The sequence below is a fragment of the Capricornis sumatraensis genome, chromosome 1 (assembly GCF_032405125.1).
Source record: "Capricornis sumatraensis isolate serow.1 chromosome 1, serow.2, whole genome shotgun sequence".
Classification (NCBI taxonomy): Eukaryota; Metazoa; Chordata; class Mammalia; order Artiodactyla; family Bovidae; genus Capricornis; species Capricornis sumatraensis.
Genome location: NC_091069.1, coordinates 108,151,160 through 108,173,655, shown reverse-complemented (window position 1 = coordinate 108,173,655; position 22,496 = coordinate 108,151,160). Strand labels below are relative to the sequence as shown.

Here is a 22,496-nt window from a genome sequence, read left to right as displayed (position 1 = left end):
CATCAGAGTCTTTTCCAATGAGTCAACTCTTCACATGTTGTTAAGGGGGCCCTAAAAATTCAGTTGCGTAAAATGTGGTCCTGAGATGATACAGAATTAATGCAATAGTGGCACGGGCCTCCTGGCATATGGGAGCCCATCTCCTAGTGGTCAATTTCAAGTTAGTGGGAATTTCAGGTCATAAATGTAGCCATTTACCAGACCCATAGCTGCTTGGGGCGCAAGGCTGGGCCTGGTGATAAACTGGTGATTCCACCTTCAGTCTGCCTTCTCTGCTTCCCTACAGTTCCCTGGAGTAGTTGTATTTGCTTGAGATTTTTGTTTTTGTTTTGGCTTTTTTATTCTTTTTTAAGGGAGTATTATTGTTGTTTGGGGGTTTTTTTGTTTTCCCTTGCTTTGGTCTTGAGAGCAGCTTGCTGAAATTCCCCTGGAGGGGTTTGCATAAGTCTGCTTCCCCTTGGAGAATTTGGCCGAAGCTGGAATGAAAATACTTCTTTTCTGTAAGACAGTCATTATATTGTCCTCTGAAGACCAGGAGAGGGAAAATTCAACTCTTCTCCAGACCAGTTAGTTAGATCCAGTAAGAACCATGGAGATGATATTTTAGGAGAGCAGAGGGAAAACATTACAAACTAAACTCAATTTCTGCTCCCATGCACAGAAACTCTTAAAGTGGCTTTACCTGAGATCAATTAAACACCAAAGCCATTACTTGTATTATCCTTTAACAAACTTAAGTTTTCTACTCAAACCATCCCAAGTCAGTAAGTTTAGAAAAAATGCACTGTGACGTTTTCTAAAGGTAAGTTGAATTGTAATGCTTTCTTAACTGTCGTCTTAAATTATGAGCCACCGAAGAACTAGCAGTGCTAATGATTTTTGGGCAAACATTTAGCTACATTATTTCATAATAATGAAAAAATCTTAAAAAATCTTTCATCCTACTTGGACATAGAATTCAGTGCATAAGGCAATATCCTGCCAAAGTTAAAAACCAGACCGAGCCTCAGATACCAGAATTGACCCGTGGATGCAGGGAGGAGTTTGTCCTAAGCCTACTTCCCTTCTCTGCACGAGCGGGGCTGGGGCACATTGCCTGGATCAGCTTTTCTGCTGCATTCTTGAGAAGTGCCAGAGCCAAACATGGCCATCTGAGTCTGTCTCAGCTTAAGTGCTGGCTGCGGTGTTTAAAAGGGAGCACATTAAAGTGGCTGGAACTCCATCACTGGGTTGCCGGTCGCTTTGTTCTTTTTATAGAATAGAGAAAGCATATTATAAGCCTACAATGGGAAATTAACTGGCCTTTTGGAATTCTGTAGCATTAGCATGCCTTCATGTTGATATGTAGCCTATGAAAATTCTGAGGGAGATGGGTATTATATATATATCTTTGTTAATACAGAAAGCATAATGAGAGTAAACAATTTAATTCGAACTTTCCCTGCTAGATGGTTATTGAATTTCAGTATAAATAAAGGGACAATGAGAAGTTGTGTTCCTGTTAGATAAATTACATATTTTTATTTTAGTTACTCTCATTTAGTTAATTAAGCCGGTCATTTTGTTCTATTTTAATTGGAATACTTAATTTATTGGAAGATAGTGACACACGAGTGAAAATTAATTTGGAATAAAGCACTTTGTAACGACAGATTACGGCCTGGCCGCTGTCCCAGGCAAGTCTCTGCCGGCTTGGCTTGCTCAGCTAGTTTAAAATTCCATGAGTATTCATGAAGGAATTCAACCCTAGAGCACTTTTGGAACACTTAGTAGTTGGGGAAAAAATGGTCTGCTTCTATGCACTGTGTGTCCAGCATTAAGAGATTTAGCGTTTAAACGGTGTTAAGTTTGGGTAGAAAGGACTCACAGGAGAGAGTGACCACCTCTTTGGATAATAGAATGGGGGGCAGGGGTGTTTGAATCGCCACTGTCGTGTTTTCCTTCTTAAAAAAAAAAAGAAAGCCCTAAAGCAGATGTACCAAAATGGTAATATATTCACGTACTAAATCGGGGTGTTGAGCTCATGGAAGTCTACTGTAACCTCTGTACTTTCTTTGTCTGTGAAATGTTTAATAATTAACCATTTCGACATCCAACACGAGCTTAGTGTTTAGGATGTAGACTGACAGTCTTCCTGGTGGGGCAGCCCCTGTTTGATTTGACACAGGGACAGGCCACACTCGTGTTACACACAGTCAGTACCCGAGCCCTGGGGGATCTGTACAGTGCCACTCTGCTTATTTTTCTCTCAAGAAGCGAGTAAAGGCTGTGTGCTTTACAGTACTTACTTTGCCCCATGTTTTCCTTGATACACATTGTAATGTCAGGAGGTAAAATGCTGCTGTGTTTCTCCAGAATGAAAAAAAGGAATTTAGGGGCTCAAGCGGGTTCGTGACATCATTCATCGTTTTTTAAGTTGCTTGACCAAAACTCTTCAGTATGCAAATGAGACCTTCTGCTCTGTTTCAAGGGCTCTGGAACTGCTGGGAAAACAGGGAGTTTAGGAAAAAAACCTGGTAAGTGACAAACCCTGATGATTATTTTTTCAATGTTTTTAATGTAATTGATAGTTGCTCCCCATCTTTTATTAGGGCTAGAAACCTTTTTGAAAAAAAAAAAAAAAGAAAGAAAAGTAAAGACTAAAGAATCTGTCCTAAAAGTGGTTAGAATAGACCCTTTCCTTGGAATCCATTAATAATGTGTATCCATGATTATGAAATAAAGGCTGTTGCTTCACACATTGGGTATTAGGGACATTACCAGACAGAATGTTCTCTTGGGCTGTGAAGAAATAATTCAGGCAAGATGGTAGGACATTGTCACGCTTGGAACTGTAGGATTTGTGGTCGGCTGCTGCTTAATCCTTCTCTCATTGGGTTCAGTACTTTTTCCTTTCCTGAAAGCATATTCAGTCCCAGGATGTAAATAGTGGAGGAGATTAGAGGAGCCGCACGTATTGTCAGACAGTGGAGCTTATGAATTTAGGAGCTTTTGAGTAGTTTTCCTCAGGTACACAGTGAAGGCGCAAAATTATAGTCATGCCCCTGAACTCAAAAGTGTTTCAGTTTATTTAAACAAAAGTCGCATGTTCTATTAATAGGAACATGAATGAAAAAAGAAGGAAGCAGCTGGGAAGTCATACGGTTGGTATGGCCTGTCTTCCTCATCTAGGTCACTTCGGCCCTTTTGCTATCTCCGCCTTAAGAAATTGCAGGTTGAGAGTCACCACAGCGCCAAGAGAGGGGCTTATGTATCTGTGCCTGGCGCTCGGCCTCCAGATGGGCTCACCTGACAAGGAAAAGTGGGGTTTTCGGTAGTTGTAGGACTTCAGACTGACTCAAGATATCAGAGCACCCCAGTCAAATCTTTGTTTTAACCCTGAGTATGCTATGGGGTTGGCCAAAAAGTTTGTTTGGGTTTTTCCATCGCATCTTACAGGCTAACCTGGATGAACTTTTTGGCCAACCCTATACATTTTGAATGGTCATTCCAAAGGGTCCAGAGGGGCTTAACATCACACTGAAACCAGCGAGCTGTTCAAAAAAAAGGAGAAGAGTATTGAGGCATGTTACCAGCTACACAGGCCAGGTCCTTTGAGCGATAGGAACACTGGGGGCCAAATAGGGAGTCTAGAGCTAATCCTTGGTGGGGTAGGGGAGAGTTCTCATACCCAGCACAGATTTCCCATCTTGGGCTCTCAGGGGAGCCCCAGACATGTGTGAGCTGGGCTTTCTCTTGCTTCCCTGAGTTCTGGGACGCGTCTGACAGGGCCAGCCTGCACCAGGACGTCCCAGTGCTCCTAGCGTGCTGGCCGCTGGCTACAGAACAGGGTCGGGTGGGTCGGAGGGGCCCGGTTATGTTCCTTAACGCAGGGAATGCTGTCAGAGATGGGCCTTCTACTTCTCTCCTTCTGTCTGTCTTTACTTCATTCCTTGTGTCTCCATCTCTGTCTTCTGAGAACAGGTACGATGGGGAGAGAGCGTAGAGGAATAGAACAGTCTGTTCCGTATTGCGTCTAGAAGTTCACAAGGCAGTCCCTGCGGATGCGCCAGAATTCAGTCAGAGAAGGGTTTTGTCCTTTCGTAGTCGACATCCTGTGCCAGGAGAAGTGTACTTTTTCAGAGCCTGGTCTGTGGTACTGCTGGACTTTTTCCCATGAAGCTGTTCAGTCAGGAAAAGTACAGAACTGTTTTCATTTTTTTTTTTCTGTGTGGAATTGCTGTTTTGCTTAAAACCCCCTCTTGACTCTAGGATCCTCCTTTAACTTGCAATAAAAAGAAGTAAACTGCTGTTGACGTGATCCCTAGCTGGTATTCAGGGATCGCCCTTAAAGCGTCAGCCACAGAGGAAGTGGTCTTGTGGACGGAAGAGAGAGGCTGAGGAAAGTCATGGTGTAGAAGTCAAGCCAGTGCCTGCCCCTGGTGGCTTCTCAAGAACACAGAGTTTGTCTTTCTGCTGTTCCTGGCAGGGGGAATGGCTTCACTTGACTTCCTTGATTCACTCAACCATCCTTCCGTGGACCATGTGATAATAATAAGCCCTGTGTGGGGGGCCGAAGGCGGTAGGGATGAATGAGGCCCAGCTGTTGGCATCCTGAGGGGGAGGAGGAGGGGTGGGGAGTTTGTGGGGGCAAGCTGGTGGGCTCCAAGAGATGAGGGGTCCTCGGGCACACTAGGCAGAACCAGAAGGCGAGTCCAGTCCCGGAGCACTGCACTTGCCTTGCGGAGAATGGGTGCCCAGTGGGCCTTCTTCGTTGAGTAGAAAACCAGCCCTGTGCACTGGCTTTGAGGACGTTTACCTGTGAACCTGGGAGGTGGCTGTGTCTTGGCTGTCCTTCTCCTGACTCTTAACGATGCACTATACCATGTTTGGTCTTGTTTTCCAGAAATCGCACAGGTCATTGCCTCCTACACAGCTACGGGGCCTGAACAGCTTACCCTGGCCCCCGGTCAGCTGATCCTGATCCGGAAAAAGAACCCAGGTGGATGGTGGGAAGGAGAGCTACAGGTTAGTGTCTTTTCCACTTGTTTAAAATCCCCTGCCCAGATTTCAGTATGCAATATTTCAAAGGGATCCTCAGTTCATTTCAGTCGCTCAGTCGTGTCCGACTCTTTGCGACCCCATGAATCGCAGCACACCAGTCCTCCCTGTCCATCACCAACTCCCGCAATTCACTCAGACTCGCATCCATCGAGTCAGTGATGCCATCCAGCCATCTCATCCTGGGTCGTCCCCTTCTCCTCCTGCCCCCAATCTCTCCCAGCATCAGAGTCTTTTCCAGTGAGTCAACTCTTCGCATGAGGTGTCCAAAGTACTGGAGTTTCAACTTCAGCATCATTCCTTCCAAAGAAATCCCAGGGCTGATCTCCTTTAGAATGGACTGGCTGGATCTCCTTGCAGTCCAAGAGACTCTCAAGAGTCTTCTCCAACACCACAGTTCAAAAGCATCAATTCTTCGGCACTCAGCCTTCTTCACAGTCCAACTCTCACATCCATACATGACCACAGGAAAAACCATAGCCTTGACCAAAGGGATCCTGTTTCATGGGAAAGCGCAGATACCAGCACACTGTCTGAATCCTGCATTTGTGTAACAAGAGATGCCACGTTCTGTAAACCCAGTTTGTTCCTAAGCCTTGGGCAACCAGGAACAGAAATGTGAGAGCTGAGGATTCTTTTGAAGATGTATGTGTATCTGCTGGGTTCTTGAGTTGAGATGGTGAGTGGTGGGAAGGAGAGAGCTCGCGATGGAGTGTTTCATCCTTTACTGTCACAGCAATCCCGGAGCAGAGCTCCTCCTCCACGGTGCTGAAAGGTGTGAGGCCACAGTGGCCTGTAGTCAGAGCCACATCTGTGTGGCACAGCAGTTTTAGTTCATGTGTGTGTGTGTGTGTGTGTGTGTGTGTGTGTGTGTGTGTGTGTGTATGTCTGTGTGTGTGTGTCCGTCCGTCCTCAGTTCATCAGTCTGTCGAGGTAAACCTTGATCAGGAAGGCAAAGATCTACATTGTGGTGAAATAAAGAAATACAGCGCCTTCTGTGTATATGAGGCAGATTAAAATTAGGAACTAAAGTGCCAGAGAGTGAAGAGTGAGCTGGTGGACTAAAGAAAGGTATCTTGGCTGGAATAGAAGGTACAGCCTGGAGTAGCCAAAGGCAGAACTTCCCCTGGGAGCTCATTGCTGGGCAGCCATTAAAAACCCCATCCAGCAGGGTAGACAAGATACAGTTTATTGGTTCAGTGTTCCATTGGGGTCCTGGAATCCACTCCCCTCATCCTTTAATAAAATTTTTTTTGTTTTTTAAATTTACGGGTATTTTTTGGCTGTGCCACATACTTTGTGGGATCTTAGTTCCCCAACCAGGGATTGAACCAGGGCCGTGGCAGTGAAAGCACTGTGTCCTAACCACTGGACTGCCAGGGCTTCCCTCCCTTCCCTTCTTAATATGTCTCTTCCTTCATTGGGTGGGGGAGGCCTTCCACAGACTTGTGGTCTCGTTTCCTGTAGAGAGTTGTCGCCTAGTGGCCTTCCCGTCCGTAGGTGACTCCCCTGTTCTGAGACTTAAGGGGGTCCCCATGGCCCGCCTCAGCCTGCGCACAGGTGCGCACTGTTGCCCTTCCATGCATCTTGCCAGTCCGGCTCTCACAGTGACATCTCTGCTCCGGCCTCGGTCAGTGATCTACTCTCCTGAAGGCAAACAGCAGCCTCAGACCCCGACTTCTTCCTGCCTTTGCCCAGAGCATCTCCCTACATGGTCCTTCCCGCCTCCTCCCCACCCCCACCGCCCCCTTACTCAAGAGCTGGCCACATCCCACTTCTTCCAGAAGCTTTCTATGACCGTCCCGCCCGAGGCGACATCTTCCCGTGAACCATGGTGGCCCCTATGCCTGAGCCTCTCTTGACATTTAGTATTGATGCCAATACTATTACTTAGCTTCCCATGCATGTTTCTTCTTCATGTAGGTTATCAACTCTTTGAGGGCAGAAGCCATATCTTTTCATCTTCTCACTCCTAGTACCTTACGCGAAAGAGTCTTGGGAGGGTTCTTCAGCCCTCAGTAGCCTGCCCAGGAGGGCTTCTGGTGCTCTCACTGGACTTTGTCTTCTGCGACTACACGGGTGAAGAAATCAGGAATGTCATCTGGTGGTCCAGCGGTTGACTCCACACCTCCCCTGTAGCTGACATGGGTTATCCCTGGTCAAGGACTTAAGATCCTGCATGCTATGAGGCATTGCCAAAAAATAACAGAAATTATTTTAAAAGAAAAATAGAAGTTGCCAGTGAGTTCTGTGTTCTGCCCTTGGGAAACTGCACAGATGCAGGAAATTATGTCATCACTGTGAGCCCCACAGCAGTGTATACCAGATAGATTAACATGGGGGAACTTTTAAAGAAGTGGCTTCAACCATGGGTGGGTTCAGTGTGAAGATAAAAGCTTTAGTTCTTGAACCAAGAGCATGAAGTCTATCAGACCACAAAGAAAGTGAAATCTGATCTATGTTCTAAAAGTAACCCAGAAGTATCCTTCACGACCAATTGAATCAGATAAGAGGGTAAGGGTGAGGTATGGAAAGCTTCCTTTTCTTTGAATTTTATTTTCTTATTTTGGGAATAGGTTAGAGGGTAGGCGTGCATGTGTGCCCTGTAAATTGTTTTGAATTCTCTGCTCCTGGTGGTGTGCAGAAGGGTAGTTATGACACTTGTCATCCCTAATTAGAGTCTTGGTCTCTTAGAATTATGTCAGGATTACAAGTCTTGGTTCACTATTATAAGTTCCTTCAAGTCATATACTGTCCATTTCCAGCAACTCCCAGCGTGTAAGTTCTCAGTGAATGGATTTTGTGTTGAATTAGATTAAAGTGAAGGAGAAAGGACTGACAGTGGGAAACGTGACTCATCTATCACACAGGCTTGATGGCTTTTGAAGTCAAGGTCAAGCTCAGCCCCCTTGTGTCCTGCATGTATTGCGTGTCCGTCGTCTTGTATATGTACAGTTAATATCCATAACATCGTAGAGGCGAGTGTGAATCTTGGCTCGCCATTAACTAGCCTGAAACAGTGAGATTATCACGTAACTTTTCTGAGCCCTACTCTTTTTGTCTGAGAACTGGGAATAGTGCAAGTGGGAAATGGGAAATGGTCATTGTAGTAGTAGTATTCTTCTGGAATTGTTGTGTAGGTCCATATATACTAGATGTTTAACACAAGCCTAGCTCATAAGAAGCTCCCAATACATGTTGCTGCCATTATTATTATTATTATTCCTAAAATCCTTATATAACGTTGGCAGAAACCATAATCTCTGCCCAGCCTGAAACTGACATCTGAGAGCTGTTCAGCGAGCAGGGTATTCTGTCCGGTAAGTGCTACACTGTCCTCTGACTCCATCGAGCTCATGGGAAAACACTCCGGGCTTTGCCGACCAACGGCTGCCACAATTTGAATTTCAGCTATGCTGTTTTCGTTTTGTACTGTAGTAATCCATAGATTCTATTGATGTTATTCTGTTTTAGTTATGCGTAACCTTGGCATAAGCGCACCATGTTCGGAAGCAAACTACACCATGAAAAAGGATGAACCTTTGAAACATTTTAATGTAATTTTTTTTATTATTAGGCACGTGGGAAAAAGCGTCAGATAGGCTGGTTTCCTGCTAATTACGTCAAACTTTTAAGCCCTGGGACGAGCAAAATCACTCCAACAGACCCACTGAAGCCAACGGCATTCCCAACAGGTGAGCGGTTTACACTCTGCTCGGAAAATGGTCTGTGCTTCCTGGTAGCCCTCCCACTCAGTTCTCTTGTGGAGTGGTGGAGGTTGTCTTTCACATCGGCTGTAACCACCTCTTGTACTTAGGGGGGCTGATACCCCACGAATGTGATATGGAATATGTATTTCAAAAGGACCAAATATCTAAGTAGCTTTGCTGTGCTGGGTACAACAGACCCCTTGTTGGAACCAGCTTCCTAAAGGGGCCCTGAAAGCTGTGCTATTGAAGCCAGATTTTTCTCTTGATTTCCTTCCAACTATTTAAATTGGGATTTGAGCTGGGGTGGCGGTGGGGGGTTGGGGGGAGACAAAAAGGGCCTCCTAAAAATAAATGGCCGGGGTCTAAATAGGTCAGGAGATTGAGCCAAGAGGCCACAGGGGTCTGTTGGTTGTCATGTGCTGCTCAGTAAAGACCGAAATAGCTCCCCTGTGACATTTCCTATGAACAGAGGGGCTTCGTTTAATGGGCAGGATGTTATACACGCTCTCCTAAAGGGACCAAGAGGGAACAGAGGGCCCCGCAGCTGAGATGGTTGGCTATCTTCTGATTGAAGAGACCAAATTAGATGTTTTGGTAATGTGTGAGAGGGTGAGGTTAGGGAAGCCGACTTCTGCTTTGGGTCTTTAAGCCATTAATGGAATCTTGGGTGGTATTTGTGGAAAACACAGGCTTTTCCTTCCAGTACCTTGTGGCTAAATATCTGTGTTGTACATCCCCAGTGAAATCAGATCAAAACTTGGCAGCCTTTGCAAGAAATGAAAGGATTGGCCAACTTTGTGACTGATTCCTGACCCCAGCTGGGCCCCTGTGCTTGAGCCCTGGCCTCCTGTGGGCAGAGGGGTGTGGTGCCCACTGGGTCTCCTCTCCCTTGGGGAGGCCTAGTGGCGTGCCCTTCATCAGGTTGGTTAAAACCCACAGAAATTGTTTGCCGAGGGGATGGGATTAGCTGGAACATCATTAAAGCCTGAGCCTGTATACAGGTTGGTCAGGAAAGATGAACAGGGGTAACAGCTAACTAGGCAGACTTCTCTGAAGTGTAAAAATGCCAGGGAATAAAAACAGTGTAACCTCCTGTAGGTTTGAGGGAAAATGAGAAAAGGAGAATTGTCCTTGAATGTGGAAATTGCTTCTTGGAGATGAGATTTTGAGACACAAAAGTACAGCAGATTAAGGCACTGGTTTTCCTTTTCGCTAAGAGCTTCCCAGGTGGTGCTGGTGGTAAAGAAACTGCCTGCCAATGCAGGAGACGGCAAGAGACAGGAGACGTGGGTTCAATCCTAGGGTCGGGAAGATCCCATGGAGAAGGAAATGGCAACCCACTCCAGCGTTCTGGCCTGTAAAATCCCACAGACAGAGGAGTCTGGCAGGCCACAGTCCACGGGGTCGCAAAGAGTCGGACACAGCTGAGTACAAGAGTTGAACTTTTTGGAGGTCAGCTGGTAATCACCTTCCACCTTAAAAAAACAAACAGACAGCAAAAAACAATCCAACAAAAAAATCAGGAAAGTAAAAAAAGAGCTGGGTTCGAGTCCCCATGGCCCACAGCTGCATGTGCAGATGGACCACCATCCCGAGGCAGCACCCTGAAGGAGCGTCGCCACCCTCAGACAGAAGCAATTCCCTGGTAGCTCTCCCTTGTCCCTGCCCGTTTTCTGCGGACAGCGGAACACCTGAAAGAGGAAGATGGGTTGGGAACTAAAGGCGAGGCCTGCCGTTTCTGCTGTTGTCTTGGTCCCCAGTCCTCCAGCTTCCTCCACTGCCCACACTTAGACAAAGCCCTCAGAGCCCTCCAGGTAGCTCCGCCCTCTTCGGGCAAGGACACGGTCGGGACACGGGAGGCCTGGAGACCCTCAGGCAGCCCGCGCCCCCTCCCGCTCACCGGGCCTGTCTCCCGCAGTGTGCCAGGTGATCGGGATGTACGACTACACCGCGCAGAACGACGACGAGCTGGCCTTCAGCAAGGGCCAGGTCATCAATGTCCTCAGCAAGGAGGACCCCGACTGGTGGAAGGGCGAAGTCCACGGGCAGGTGGGGCTCTTCCCGTCCAACTACGTGAAGCTGACCCCGGACACGGACCCCAGCCAGCAATGTAAGTGCCCCGGCGCCCGGCCGCCTCTCCTCAGTGGCGTCTCACGGTGAGACGTGCAGCGTTGCTCTGATTCTGCTGAGCTCTGTTTGCAGAACTTAGCTAGACCATTGCTGCATTCGCAACAGTCTCTTTGAAGACCTTCCTCGTAATGCAAGACTTTTATCTCGTGGGGTTTTCGCTTTGTTGGTTTTTTTGGTTTTGGTTTTTGGTTTTTTAAGAACATTCCTTCTGTAGCATGTCCCCTCCCTCCCCTCCCCCGCCTTTTCTTTTTTTTTCCTTTTTAATCATTTTGGCACCATGCTGTTTTACATGCCTGACTCATTTTCCTAGCTTGAATTTTGCTCATTGTTTTGTTTTGCTTATGTGTTGTTTTCCTCCTTTTTCTAGGAATCATATGTTGTCCACCCCCCCCTCAGGCTTGAAAGTCCTCAAAGAGACCCACTATCCCATATCACTGCCCCGAGGGATGATGGGAGATGCAGCCTTGATCATGTGACTTCCAGCATGATCACCTACTGCCTTCTGAGTAGAAGAACTCACTGCAGAGCAGTTTACCTCATTTTACCTTAGTTGCATGTGATGACAATGTTGAGTTATTACTTGCAGAGATAGAAGCAAAAAATTACAAAAATACACAGGGTAGTGGGTCCTTTTGTGGCTTTCCTAGTGACTCAAATTGACTTCCCCCCACCTTTGCACAGGTGCTTTCAATAGTTTTCAAATTATTTTTCAATAAATCTTTTAGCCTTTTAATAAAAAAAAAAAATGAATGACTTCTTTGCTATTTTGGTTTTGCAAAAAGACCCACTATCAAGGAATGCTGCATGTGCTATTAAAAAAATGTTCCAAATGTCCATAAATCTGAGACTTGATGTATTTTTTGTTTTTCATTTTGTCCAGTGTTATCAACTAAATTGTGTAGTTTGGGTTGTTGCCCCCTACTGTAGAAGTACAGAGAAGCTCAGTGTATCTGTTTTAAAGACGTGTAGACTGAGGCCAATTAAACAGAAGGTGTTTTGTGCTTGTTTGTGTGTATCAGATGTACCTTGCTGAGCATGTAATAATACATCCTGTACATATGAAATTAGTTCTTTCCATGGCAAAAGCTATTACCTTGTATGATGCTCTAATCATATTGCATTAATTTTATTTTGCACAGTGACCTTGTAGCCCCATGAGAAAGCATGTGTGTTTTTGTTCGGTCTCAGATTTATCTGGTTGAGTTGGTGTTTTCTGTTTGGGGTTTTTAATTTTGCATATGTTCATACCATAAATCCGTAGACTATACCTTTGAGGTTGTCACGGTCGACAGTATCTACAATCTCGCCTTAGTCTCTGTTACACCAAGTTTTATTCCAGTGACTTCATGGAATGACTATTTCAAACAAATAATTTTCTTGACAAGAAAGAATGTATAGGAGTCTCCCTGCAATTAATTTCCAATGTTTACATTTTTTAACTAGACTGTGGAATTTCTACAGGTTAATATGAAATGGAGCTCATGGTCCGTTGATGTGTTGGATGTTGTAGCTGAAGCCATGTGTGTCTTTTAAACTAGTTGGAAGCTCTCAATAAAAACGCCGTTGCTGACAGCACAGAAAACGGGGCGGGGGGGCAGGGAGCCTCAAGCACAACCTAGCGGTTCTACTAATGACTTTTTAACAGTAGCAATCTTCTGTTTTACGTCTGTCCCCTGGGGGACTCTGTGCTGGCCATTGTGTAGCGGTCCTTCTCCACTCACATGGTGCCAAGAACGAGGACACCACCTTGTTCGCTGGCGCGTCAGTATTTTCATGAATATGAATGTAAAATATATAAATATATAAACCTGCGGCTTTAACAACTGTAATACAACCTTTTGAATTAGTTATGTGTATAGATAATTAAATTCTTCATATAAAAGTTAGATGGAAATGTCTCTGTGTTCTTGATGTTGGAAGGTGGCAGTGGTGACGGGGAACCAGCCAGACTAGACCTAAGCAGGTGGCCTGCTGCCCACGTGTCCATTATGATACAGATGCCATGGGGACCCTCGCTCTTACCCTGCTACCTGCCCCTCCCTGATCAACATGCAGACAGGTACCCTTCCTAATACTGATTTTGAAGAATAGAACTCCTGGGACTTTCCTGGTGGTCCAGTGGTTAAGACATCACACTGCCACTGCAAGGGGCAGGGGTTCGATCCCTGGTCAAGGAACTAAGATCCTGCACACTGCATGGTGCAGCCAAAAATAGGGAAAACAAAAAGATGGCAATTCAACTTTGTGCTTAACTCTCATCAGGCTTTCAGTATGTGCTATTGCTACATTGACAGGTGAGCAATGTGACTCAGAGAACCACACATTTGCCTGAAAGGTGTATCACAAAAGGGTCTGTTGAGCTGACAGATGTAAGTAAATACTGAGACTTTCACATCTTCCATGCTATTGTTTGCCATCTCTGTCTGCCTTGCAAGCTCCAGTTGAATTTGCAGAAACAGACCGGTGTACACCTGATGAAACTGTTGGCTACGACGGACCATGGGCTTGATTCCGTTCAGGAACCTCGCTTATTGGTCCTCCCCTGCCATTCGGTGGAAGAGTGAGTTCCTTCATCAGTTCAGCAAATAGTTGCGGGGAGAGACTTACCAGGTGTGGATGCTGCTCTGGGTTCTGGGGCAGAGAGTGCTGCTCCATCACTGAAGACTGGGGTCCCTGTCCTCGTGGAGTTCACTTTCTACTGGGAGGAACAAACAGAAAACCAAACTGCTGCACACATATATGTACATAAATATATGAGGGGTGTGTGTGTGAGAGAGAGAGAAGCTGATGCATTCTGTGCCAGGAGAGCTAACGCATGCCAGGTGACCCTGAGGAGGACATCCAAAGCCAACGTTTGGGAAGGGCAGCTGCAGGGAGAGATCAGGGAACCCTTCCAGAAAGAAGGGAGACCTAAGGATGAGAAGGAGCCGGATGAAGCTGGGAAGAGAATGGGCTGTTTGAGGCAGAAGTGTCATACCGGGGGCCCCAAGGTACAGGGAGGGATCCCCATCACTGCCCCCCAGCCCACCCCCTTGGTCAGCAAAGCCCTGTCTCTTGCCCATCCCCCCACCCCGCCCCCTTCACCCGTATAAGTCAGTGTTTCCAGCTTTTAAGTTTTGGCTGGCAGAGATGCAATTGTCAAGGTGGGTAATCCTCGATAATCCTCTCCACAACTCTTTCTCTCCATCCCCCTGTCTGTAGACCAACCCTCTTAGGCTGTGTTGACACAGGTTTGTCCCTAGGAATCTTGCTCCTTCCCCCTCACAGATCATGCAGTTTACATTTGCTCATAGTGTCCTTCTGACCCTGGGCTTCTCAACCAGAGGGAAGGAAGATTACAGCCTCTGGTGGGTAGAGGCTGGGGTTGCTGCTGAAGATCATGCAATGCACAGGACGCCCCCCACAGTGAACATGGTGCCATGTCACAGGTACCAGGGTTGAGAAAGCCTGGTCTCTCTCGTCCCTCTGGCTACTGTGGGCAATATTCCCCTGGTTGCTCTGGGTGAATATTTTTACGACTGAACTCAGTACAATTTTGCCCCAGAGGCACATGGACACATGAGAGGGCCTTCGTTTTGCAGTTCTGACTTGCCTTTCTGTGTCTGGCTGCCTCTGCTGTGCAGACCAGAGCCCACAGGGCTGAAGGTGGTCACGTGGCCCTTGCTCCCAGCTGCCTCTGCTTAAAATGATGTCTGGGAGAAGCCATTCTAAAGGAAGGGTCCATTCCCTTGTAAAGTTGCAGAGCTTTATGTCATTGCATGTCCACCCTGTTCTGGGAGGAAAATGGGCAGCCCAGATCCCCTAACAAGTGGTGACTGGCCGTCTGTAGTTCCTCTCAAACTAAGCGGGATTGCTATGGCAACAGCACATCAGTAGGGTAAAGCTAACCTGTCTCACAGCGGTCTAGACCCAGCTCACGTTCCCTGTTAGTGGGTGAACAGACAAATGCTTGGTGAGTTCTTCTCTGGTTGAGAGGATAAGATGGTTAGACAGCCTCATCAACTCAATGGACATGAGTCTGAGCAAACTCCAGGAGACCGTGAAGGACAGGGAAGCCTGGCATGCTTTAGTCCATGGGGTCACAGAGTCAGACATGACTTAATGACTGAACAACAACCACCACCACCTTCTCGGGTGCCGCCAGAAGAAAAACCTGCTAACCCTTGTTTAGGAAGCCCATCAAAGTAGTTTACCCATATGAAACACTTGCCAATATTCTTACCTATAAAACAGCAATTGCATGTGATTCAACCTAGTACACTCAAACATCCGGGCATGCTGTAGGATAGGTGCTCAAGAAAGCCTGTTGAATGGGTGGGTCCGGGGATTAGTGAAACAGAGGAAAGCACTGAGTTCAGGTTCTCCTCACACAATCCATCCCCACTGGAGAGGAGACCTTGCTGTGTCTACCTTCCCTTCTTTTAGGCGTGAGCTTCCCCAGAGCAAGTCTCCTTGGCAGGGGCTGTTCCTAAAGCCGCTCCATCAGTGGTCAGTGAAGGAGGCTGAGGACCAGAGATGCTGGGGCATTGCCATGTCTCCGTGCCAGCCCTGGTCTCAGCTGGGGAACGGGCCTGATGACGCAGTCAGTCCTGCTTCCTGGCAGAGTGAAAATCACTTCTGAAGGACAGTGAATGTTCATTTTCCCTTCTAGCAAAGTGATAAGCTAATCCTATTCATTCTTTTTCATTCCCAAAATACCCAAGAGCATTTTTTATGGAAACTGCATGGAATGCCAGCGGTTCCATAACTGTCCAGAAAAATAGCCCTTTCTTAGAAATGTCTGATATTTTGGATCTGGTAGGATAGAGAAACATAATTAAGTCAAGGATCACGATAGCTCCATGTGAATATTTCATTGCAGCCAGGCTTCTGTTGGGCCTTTCTTTAAGAAAACGCCACACATAAAAAGCAGACTTCCAGAATGTTTTCCTGGGTGTGTGGCAATTCCATTTCAGAAGTTTCCATTGCCTCTTAAAAAGGTTCTGTTCGTTAAATTGAAAACTCAGGCATTTTTTTAAAGATAATATAACTTGAGTCACAAAAATTTGTGTTGTTTATAGAAGATGAGAATCAGCCATGAAATTGTTGTGTCAGTACAACTTCCTATTAAGCATGCTGCCTGGAGAATCCCATGGACGGAGGATCCTGGTGGGCTGCAGTCCATGGGGTCACTAAGAGTCGGACACAACTGAGCGGCTTCAATTTCACTTTTCACTTTCCTGCATTGGAGAAGGAAATGGCAACCCACTCCAGTGTTCTTACCTGGAGAATCCCAGGGATGGGGGAGCCTGGTGGGCTACTGTCTATGGGGTCGCACAGAGTCGGAGACGACTGAAGCGCCTTAGCAGCAGCAGCAGCAGCAGCAATGTTGTGTGTGTGTGTGTGTGTGTGTGTGTGTGTGTGACAGACACAGAGAGACCGTGATTTACAGATAAGTTAAACGCCCACATCAGTAGCTTGGTCACAGTACCACCAGCAAGCAGACAAGTATAACTTTATCAAAGATTCTGGCAGAGGCTGATGGCTGCTGTTCCCACATCTGCTTGGCACATAGTTTCAGAGCCTCAAAGAGAAAGTGTCCCTTCCTTTTGACCCAGCCCATCATGTTGAAAGGTTGCTGCTGCGAGCCATGTGTTGAGCCAGGATTCATGACCTCTGGAGGAGAGGATTTTGATCTGGGGTCAGAGACAAGGCTTGACTACTTGGAGCTCTTTGTGTGGCAAAGTTTTGTTAAAGTATAATAGAGATAGGGAAAGCTTCTGACAGACGTCAGAAGGGGACAGAAGGAGTGCCCCCTTGCTAGTTTTTAGCAAGGTGTTTTATGTCTGTTAGAAAGCCATTAATCAGATAAGAGAGACACCTCAAGGCTGGGGGAGTTTCACCAGGCCCCTCCACAACAGGCAATTTTGAGACAGGATGGCATGAAACGTGTCATCCCCACCCTGGCCATAAAACAATTGACAGGAATACTGGTTTGTTGAGCCATTAGCAGCCCAAGGTTTGAGAAAAGAAAAAAAAGTTAGGCTTAGGCAGAACCATTTTGAAGAAAGGCAAGTTGCAAAGCAAATACATAGTTTCGTTAATATAGCTCAAGAAAAAAATTTCCATAAGAAAAATACATTGGTTAGCTCAAGGCAGATGTCCTTAACACAGAATTAAAAGAAGCCTCTTTTCATCTTGTGTAGAGAAGGGAAAAAAAAGAAAAAAACCATCTACCACGTGCAGTTTATTACCGCCTGCCACTTGGGGACCCCTGGCCTTCCTGCCTGTCACCCTCTCAGTGCTTTAAAAACGAGAGCACCTTCTAGATGGAGCTTCTCCTAACAGACCCAGGAGGAGGAGCTGCCATTGTTCATGGAGAATGCTACGCCACTCAGTATCGCGTAATGTGACTCCCCTTACAAGGCCCAAGCTGTCCTTTCCCCGCTCGGGCCCTGCCCCATGCTTTCATGCACACCAGTCCACTCTGTTGCAGTCCAGGCTCCCCTCACAGGAAAGGGCCGGGGTGGTGGCAGGTAGATTAGTCGGTGAGGCTGGAATCTTGGAGAGCACTGGGCATCCAGCCTGCAGTTTGTAGCTGAGGGCGCTGAGGGTCCGGGAGCTGCAGTGACATTCTCTAAGGCAGCTCCCAGATTCGCTGTCTGCTCCTCTCTCACTTGGTGCTTTTGAGAAAGCAGCCCCAGGGCCTCAGAGCCACCCGCCTTCTCTTCATCAGGGGCTACAGCTGTGGAAAGATGGAGAACCAGTTTCCCTTCCCCTCGTGTGGTCCCCCCCTGGCTGAGGCTCCATGGGAGGGAAGGATTCGAACCCCTTCAACACACAGGCTCGAGATGCCACTGGCCTCCTCAGCCTTCAGTCCTTCTCACCCCAACTGTAGGCAGATTTTCCAAAGACAGCCTTGCCCTCCTTGCTCTGTGCCCAGCCTCGCTTCTCAATTTTCATTCCTTGGCTGCCATATATAATAACACAACTTATCTACAATATTAGTGTAATATTTGGCTCCATTTCTTTTAAAATTTTGGAAAACTTGCTTTTCTTTCCTTTTCTTTTCCTTGGCTGCGCTGTGCAGCTTAGGGGATCTTAGTTCCCCAAACGGATTGAAATAGTCCACGGCAATGAAAGCGCTGAGTCCTAACCACTGGTTGTAATTGTTTAGTCACTAAATCATGTCCGACACTTTTGCGACCCCATGGACTATAGCCCACGAGGCTCCTCTGTCCATGGGGTTTCCCAGGCTAGAATACTGCCATGGGTTGCCATTTCCTTCTTGAGAGAATCTTCCCGACCCAGGGATCGAACACGCATCTGCATTGGCAGGTGGGTTCTCTGCCATTGAGCCACCCTAACCACTGTACCATCAGGGAATTCCCTGGAACGTCTTATTTCCCTCTGGGGAGATAGTATAGGGGAGCGTGAGGGAGCCACGTAACTGTATCCTGGGCCCTTTCAGAGGCTAGGCAGCGGTGCAACATGGCAGGTCAGCACAAGTGTTTGAATCCCAGCTCTGCCTTACGGGTTGTGTGGTCACGGGCAGATTACTTAACCTTCTTTGTGCTTCAGTTTCCTCATGTCCAAATGGAAAGATCACAATAGCACCTAGTAGATATTAAGCTCCCGGTAGATATTAGCCTTGTTGTTACCGTTGCTGGGAGAAGAGGCATTTGTGCCTGGTTGGTGAGAATCACGGAATGCATTTAACTGACTTCCTGCTTTCTTGCATTCAACTCAGGCAGCCCACAGATTGTGTGCATTTTAAGACTTTTCAGAAGACATGCTTTTGCAAATGGGGATTTCAGAGAGAAGAGCTTGGACAGCTTTGCCGAAAACTGTCAGACTGCCTCATTCACGTGTGTGCAGAGCGGGGGCCCCCTCTGTGTCAGCGGGAGGCCCACCCGTGTCAAAGCCACAGCAGCTTTTTTTTTTTTCCTGACACCTTCCCGTGCTCTCGAAACGTGCAGGGACACCCGGGCCCCAGCCTCAGCAGCCCCCCTAGCAGAGGGGGAGAAGCTGCCCCGGATTTCACACGGCTGGTTGGCAGCAGGGAGGCCAACAGAGCCAATGGAATGCATGAGGCTTTCAAATGTCACATCTGTGGACTTGGTTGCCAGGCCCAGGCGGCGCGCCACAATAAACCTGTCACACAGGCGTTGAGTCACTGGGTCCTTTATTTCTCATCCCTGTGTTCTGGGGCCTTGTGTTCTCTTGCCACAGAGACTGGAATGTTCGGCCCCCAAACGTGCCAGAAGCTCGGTGTTTTTTTAAAGCAACCATGCGGCTTGGCTAAGGAATGTGTGTCCCTAGGGGCTGCTTCCCTGCGGTACTGTCTCCCGAGCAGCCGCCCCCAGCAGCTTGAAGACAGGAGGTTAATTCCCTCCTGCCTCCCTGTGCTTCTCAGGATCCGGATCTTTGGGCCTGGGAACCTCTGCCCTGCTCACTGACCCTCCAGCCCCAGCAGCAGAGGCGCCGCCAGGAGACCCCCTCCGCCTCCTCTCTGGGGTGTTACCTTGGAGTCCTGAGGCCCCCAGGGGAAAGACCTCACAGTCTGAATCCTCCGCTGGTGTGATCTCTGGCAGGAACCTTCCCCCGACCCGCGCCCCATCCTCAAGGGGCAGAAGGACATCTGTCTGTCCTCTCCCTCTCCACCCCCCTCCCGACCGCTGTATCAAAGGCTCAGGACGCCACCCGTGAGACCAGCCTGCCTGCGATTTCTAGCAGACAGCTCCTCTCGTGCTGCTCCTTCCTGGGGAATACTGGCTGAGGAATACAGATCCAGGTGACAAGACTGGGCTCAGCAGAACCTCAGCAGACGAGGCACCTGTGCTCCTGAAGCTTGCAGGAGCGGGAGGAGGAGCAGACTCGTTTCAGAATCATTGCAGCCAGCTGAAACGGGCTGGGTGTGCCGGAGGGCCAGGGTTGGAGCACGTGGCTTCTCTAAAGAGGCAACAGGCAGCGGAAGATCACAGGGCATGGAGGGTCAGCATGCAAGCCTTTAGGGCGAGCGCAATCTAAGCCCAAGGAACGGCATGTGCAAAGGCCCTAAGGGCTGATGGATTTCTCCTGCTCCTTCCATAAAGGCACGCGAGTCTTCTACCTGGTACCTGCTCCCCGCTTGCCGTCTTCCAGCCTCTTCTGCATACCACAGGCAGAGAGTTATTCGAGAACCCAACAACTTGGGACTGCCCCAGTGCAGTAGTTAAGTATCCACCTTGAAATGTAGGGGATATGGGTTTGATCCCTTGAGGAACTGAGATCTCACATGCTTCGGAGCAACTAAGCCCACATGTTGCAACTACTGAGCTAGTGCGCTCTGGAGCCCAGGCGCCGCAACGAGAGTCCAGACCCAGCAGTGAAAACTCCTGCATGACGCAGTGAGGACCAGAGGCAGCCAAAGAAATAAGTAAATGTTAGAACACATATGCATGCAACTATTTTTGCTTAAAATCGTCCAGGGGTGCCCCAGTGCTCCTGGGATGATGTCCTAAATCTTGCATTTGATCTGTGAGGCCCTGCTTGATCCTGCTTCCTTCTCCCGCCCACGTGAAGCCCTCATCTGGCCCAGTTCTCTCCTCATTTCAGTTCAGTCGCTCAGTCGAGTCCGGCTCTTTGTGACCCCATGGACCGCAGCACACCAGGCCTCCCTGTCCATCACCAACTCCCAGAGTCTACCCAAACTCGTGTCCATTGAGTCGGTGATGCCATCCAACCATCTCATCCTCTGTCGTCCCTTTCTCCTCCCGCCCTCAATCTTTCCCAGCATCAGGGTCTTTTCAAATGAATCAGCTCTTTGCATGAGGTGGCCAAAGTACTGGAGTTTCAGCTTCAACATCAGTCCTGCCAATGAACACTCAGGACTGATCTCCTTCACGATGGACTGGTTGGATCTCCTAGTCCCGCCTATTTGCCCATTTGTGCTCAGCCTTCCCCAGCCAGGGCCTTCCTTTCTGATCTGCTGACAGGACCATCATTAGGTGACTGCTGTTAACCTAAAACCCTTCCAGGTTTCTGACATCAAAACGGGTTTCAGGGGCAGGGGCTGTGGCCACTCTGGCTTCCGGGAGGAGACGCTGGTGCTTGAACATGTGAAGTCCCAGGCTGATCTGCCGCCTCACGGTCTAATGTTCTTTCTAGCTCTTTCAGCCACCTTTGGGATCACCACATTAACCCTAAACAGAAGTCCAGGCTTCTGATGCCCCACTGGGTTTCCAGCTCGCTCTCTGGAAAACCGGCTCATCTGACTTTCGAATTGCGTGATGGAGAGGTCTGCTTCCATCAGCGGTCCCTACTGTGGCGTTCTGGCTGGGAGATGGCATGGACACGGAGGCTTCCTCTGCCTTGGCGATGGCACAAGTCAACCTCCCCAAGCTTCGTCTTCCTCCCAGGGCGCTGTGTGCCTCCTCCAGTGGGAGGAGGTGCTCAGGCTTCAGTCGATGGATTCCCATCATCCCACCCTTCATTTTGCCTATTGAGTCTCACCTAACCAGACCTTCTGTCACCATGCTCTCCAAGATTCTTGCATGAAGCTGACGCCACCGGTGGGCCTCTGCTTGAATGCCCTCACCCCATCTTCCCCAGCTTTTTGCCCACCTCCACCCCTTCTTTCTCTGCTGCCTTGGCCAGCTCCACTCACCTGCCATGTCTGAGAGCTTTGCGGAATCCCAGTCACTTGTACATAAACAGTGGATGGAAACTGACACACAGACAGACACTCCCTCCTTAGACTGTGAGCTTCTCGGGAGCCAGGTCCTGTCCCATGAAGACCTACAAACATGAATCAATAGCAGTGGTAGCTGCCTTTGTATTGAGTATTGCGTGACACCAAGTCCTCCCTGTCAGCTTAGGGATAGAAGGTGGAACCTGCCTCCCCACCTGGGTATCACCCAGAGTGCTGTGCTTAGGAAGTGTCCAGGGTGAACAGTCCTGTTTCCACCCTGTTGTTCCACAGGCTCACTCCTTCCTGCCAAGCAAGGCTGGAGAGAAAGGAAAGCCCCCTCCCCGGTGTCCAGTCTCCTCGCTGCATGTGGCTTAGAACAGTGCGCCAGCTGTGTCTGGGGAAGCCACTGTTGAAAGGATAAATCCACAGGAGAAGACCTTAGACCAGGCAATGAGCTTCTTAATCATGAGACTTATTCCTCATCAGTCTTATACCATCCTGAATACTATGTATTGATTCTGTGTTTGGTTTTCTGTCTCCCTTCCTCTAGAATGGAAGCTCCATGAAAGCAGGGACCAGGGTGCCCCTCTGCCGTTACTGACAAATGAGCAAGAGATGTCACGGGCTCAGGTGGTCTCTTGTGTTCTGGCGGGGTCAGTTGGCCAAGTTAGGAGAGACTGCAGGGGACCAGGCTGTTCTTAGACCCTTGGGAAGAAAGTTCCGTCATGGTGAGAAGTCCCCACCTGTCCATGGACCACCCTGATCTGATCTGGTGTCCAGAGCCGCCTCTGGGCTGGAGTTTCCCTGGGACTGGTCAACCTGGGACCAGCTGCCTTGACCCAGCCTGGTTGCCACCAGCTCCCAGCAGTCTCCGGCTCCAAGGACAGGAGTCTCCTCTCAACTGGGCTATCTGGGAATGGACTTGGAGAGCCATGGGTATGGACCACTGTCAGACCCCCTCTTTT

The 22,496-nt window shown here is 48.3% G+C and overlaps 1 protein-coding gene across 2 annotated transcripts in view; it reads left to right on the top strand.

Moving 5' to 3' along the window:
• The window catches only part of ITSN1 (intersectin 1), a 249,749-nt gene that overhangs the window by 184,871 nt on the left and 42,382 nt on the right, over positions 1-22,496 (top strand). The window contains exons 26-29 of one of the 2 annotated variants that reach the window (XM_068973388.1): positions 2,471-2,516; positions 4,886-5,007; positions 8,618-8,735; positions 10,669-10,860. In XM_068973388.1, coding sequence (XP_068829489.1) covers positions 2,471-2,516; positions 4,886-5,007; positions 8,618-8,735; positions 10,669-10,860 — 478 coding nt within the window. Of the gene's footprint in view, positions 1-2,470; positions 2,517-4,885; positions 5,008-8,617; positions 8,736-10,668; positions 10,861-11,247; positions 12,701-22,496 lie in introns of those variants that run through there. The other variant, XM_068973396.1, reaches the window with a different exon arrangement.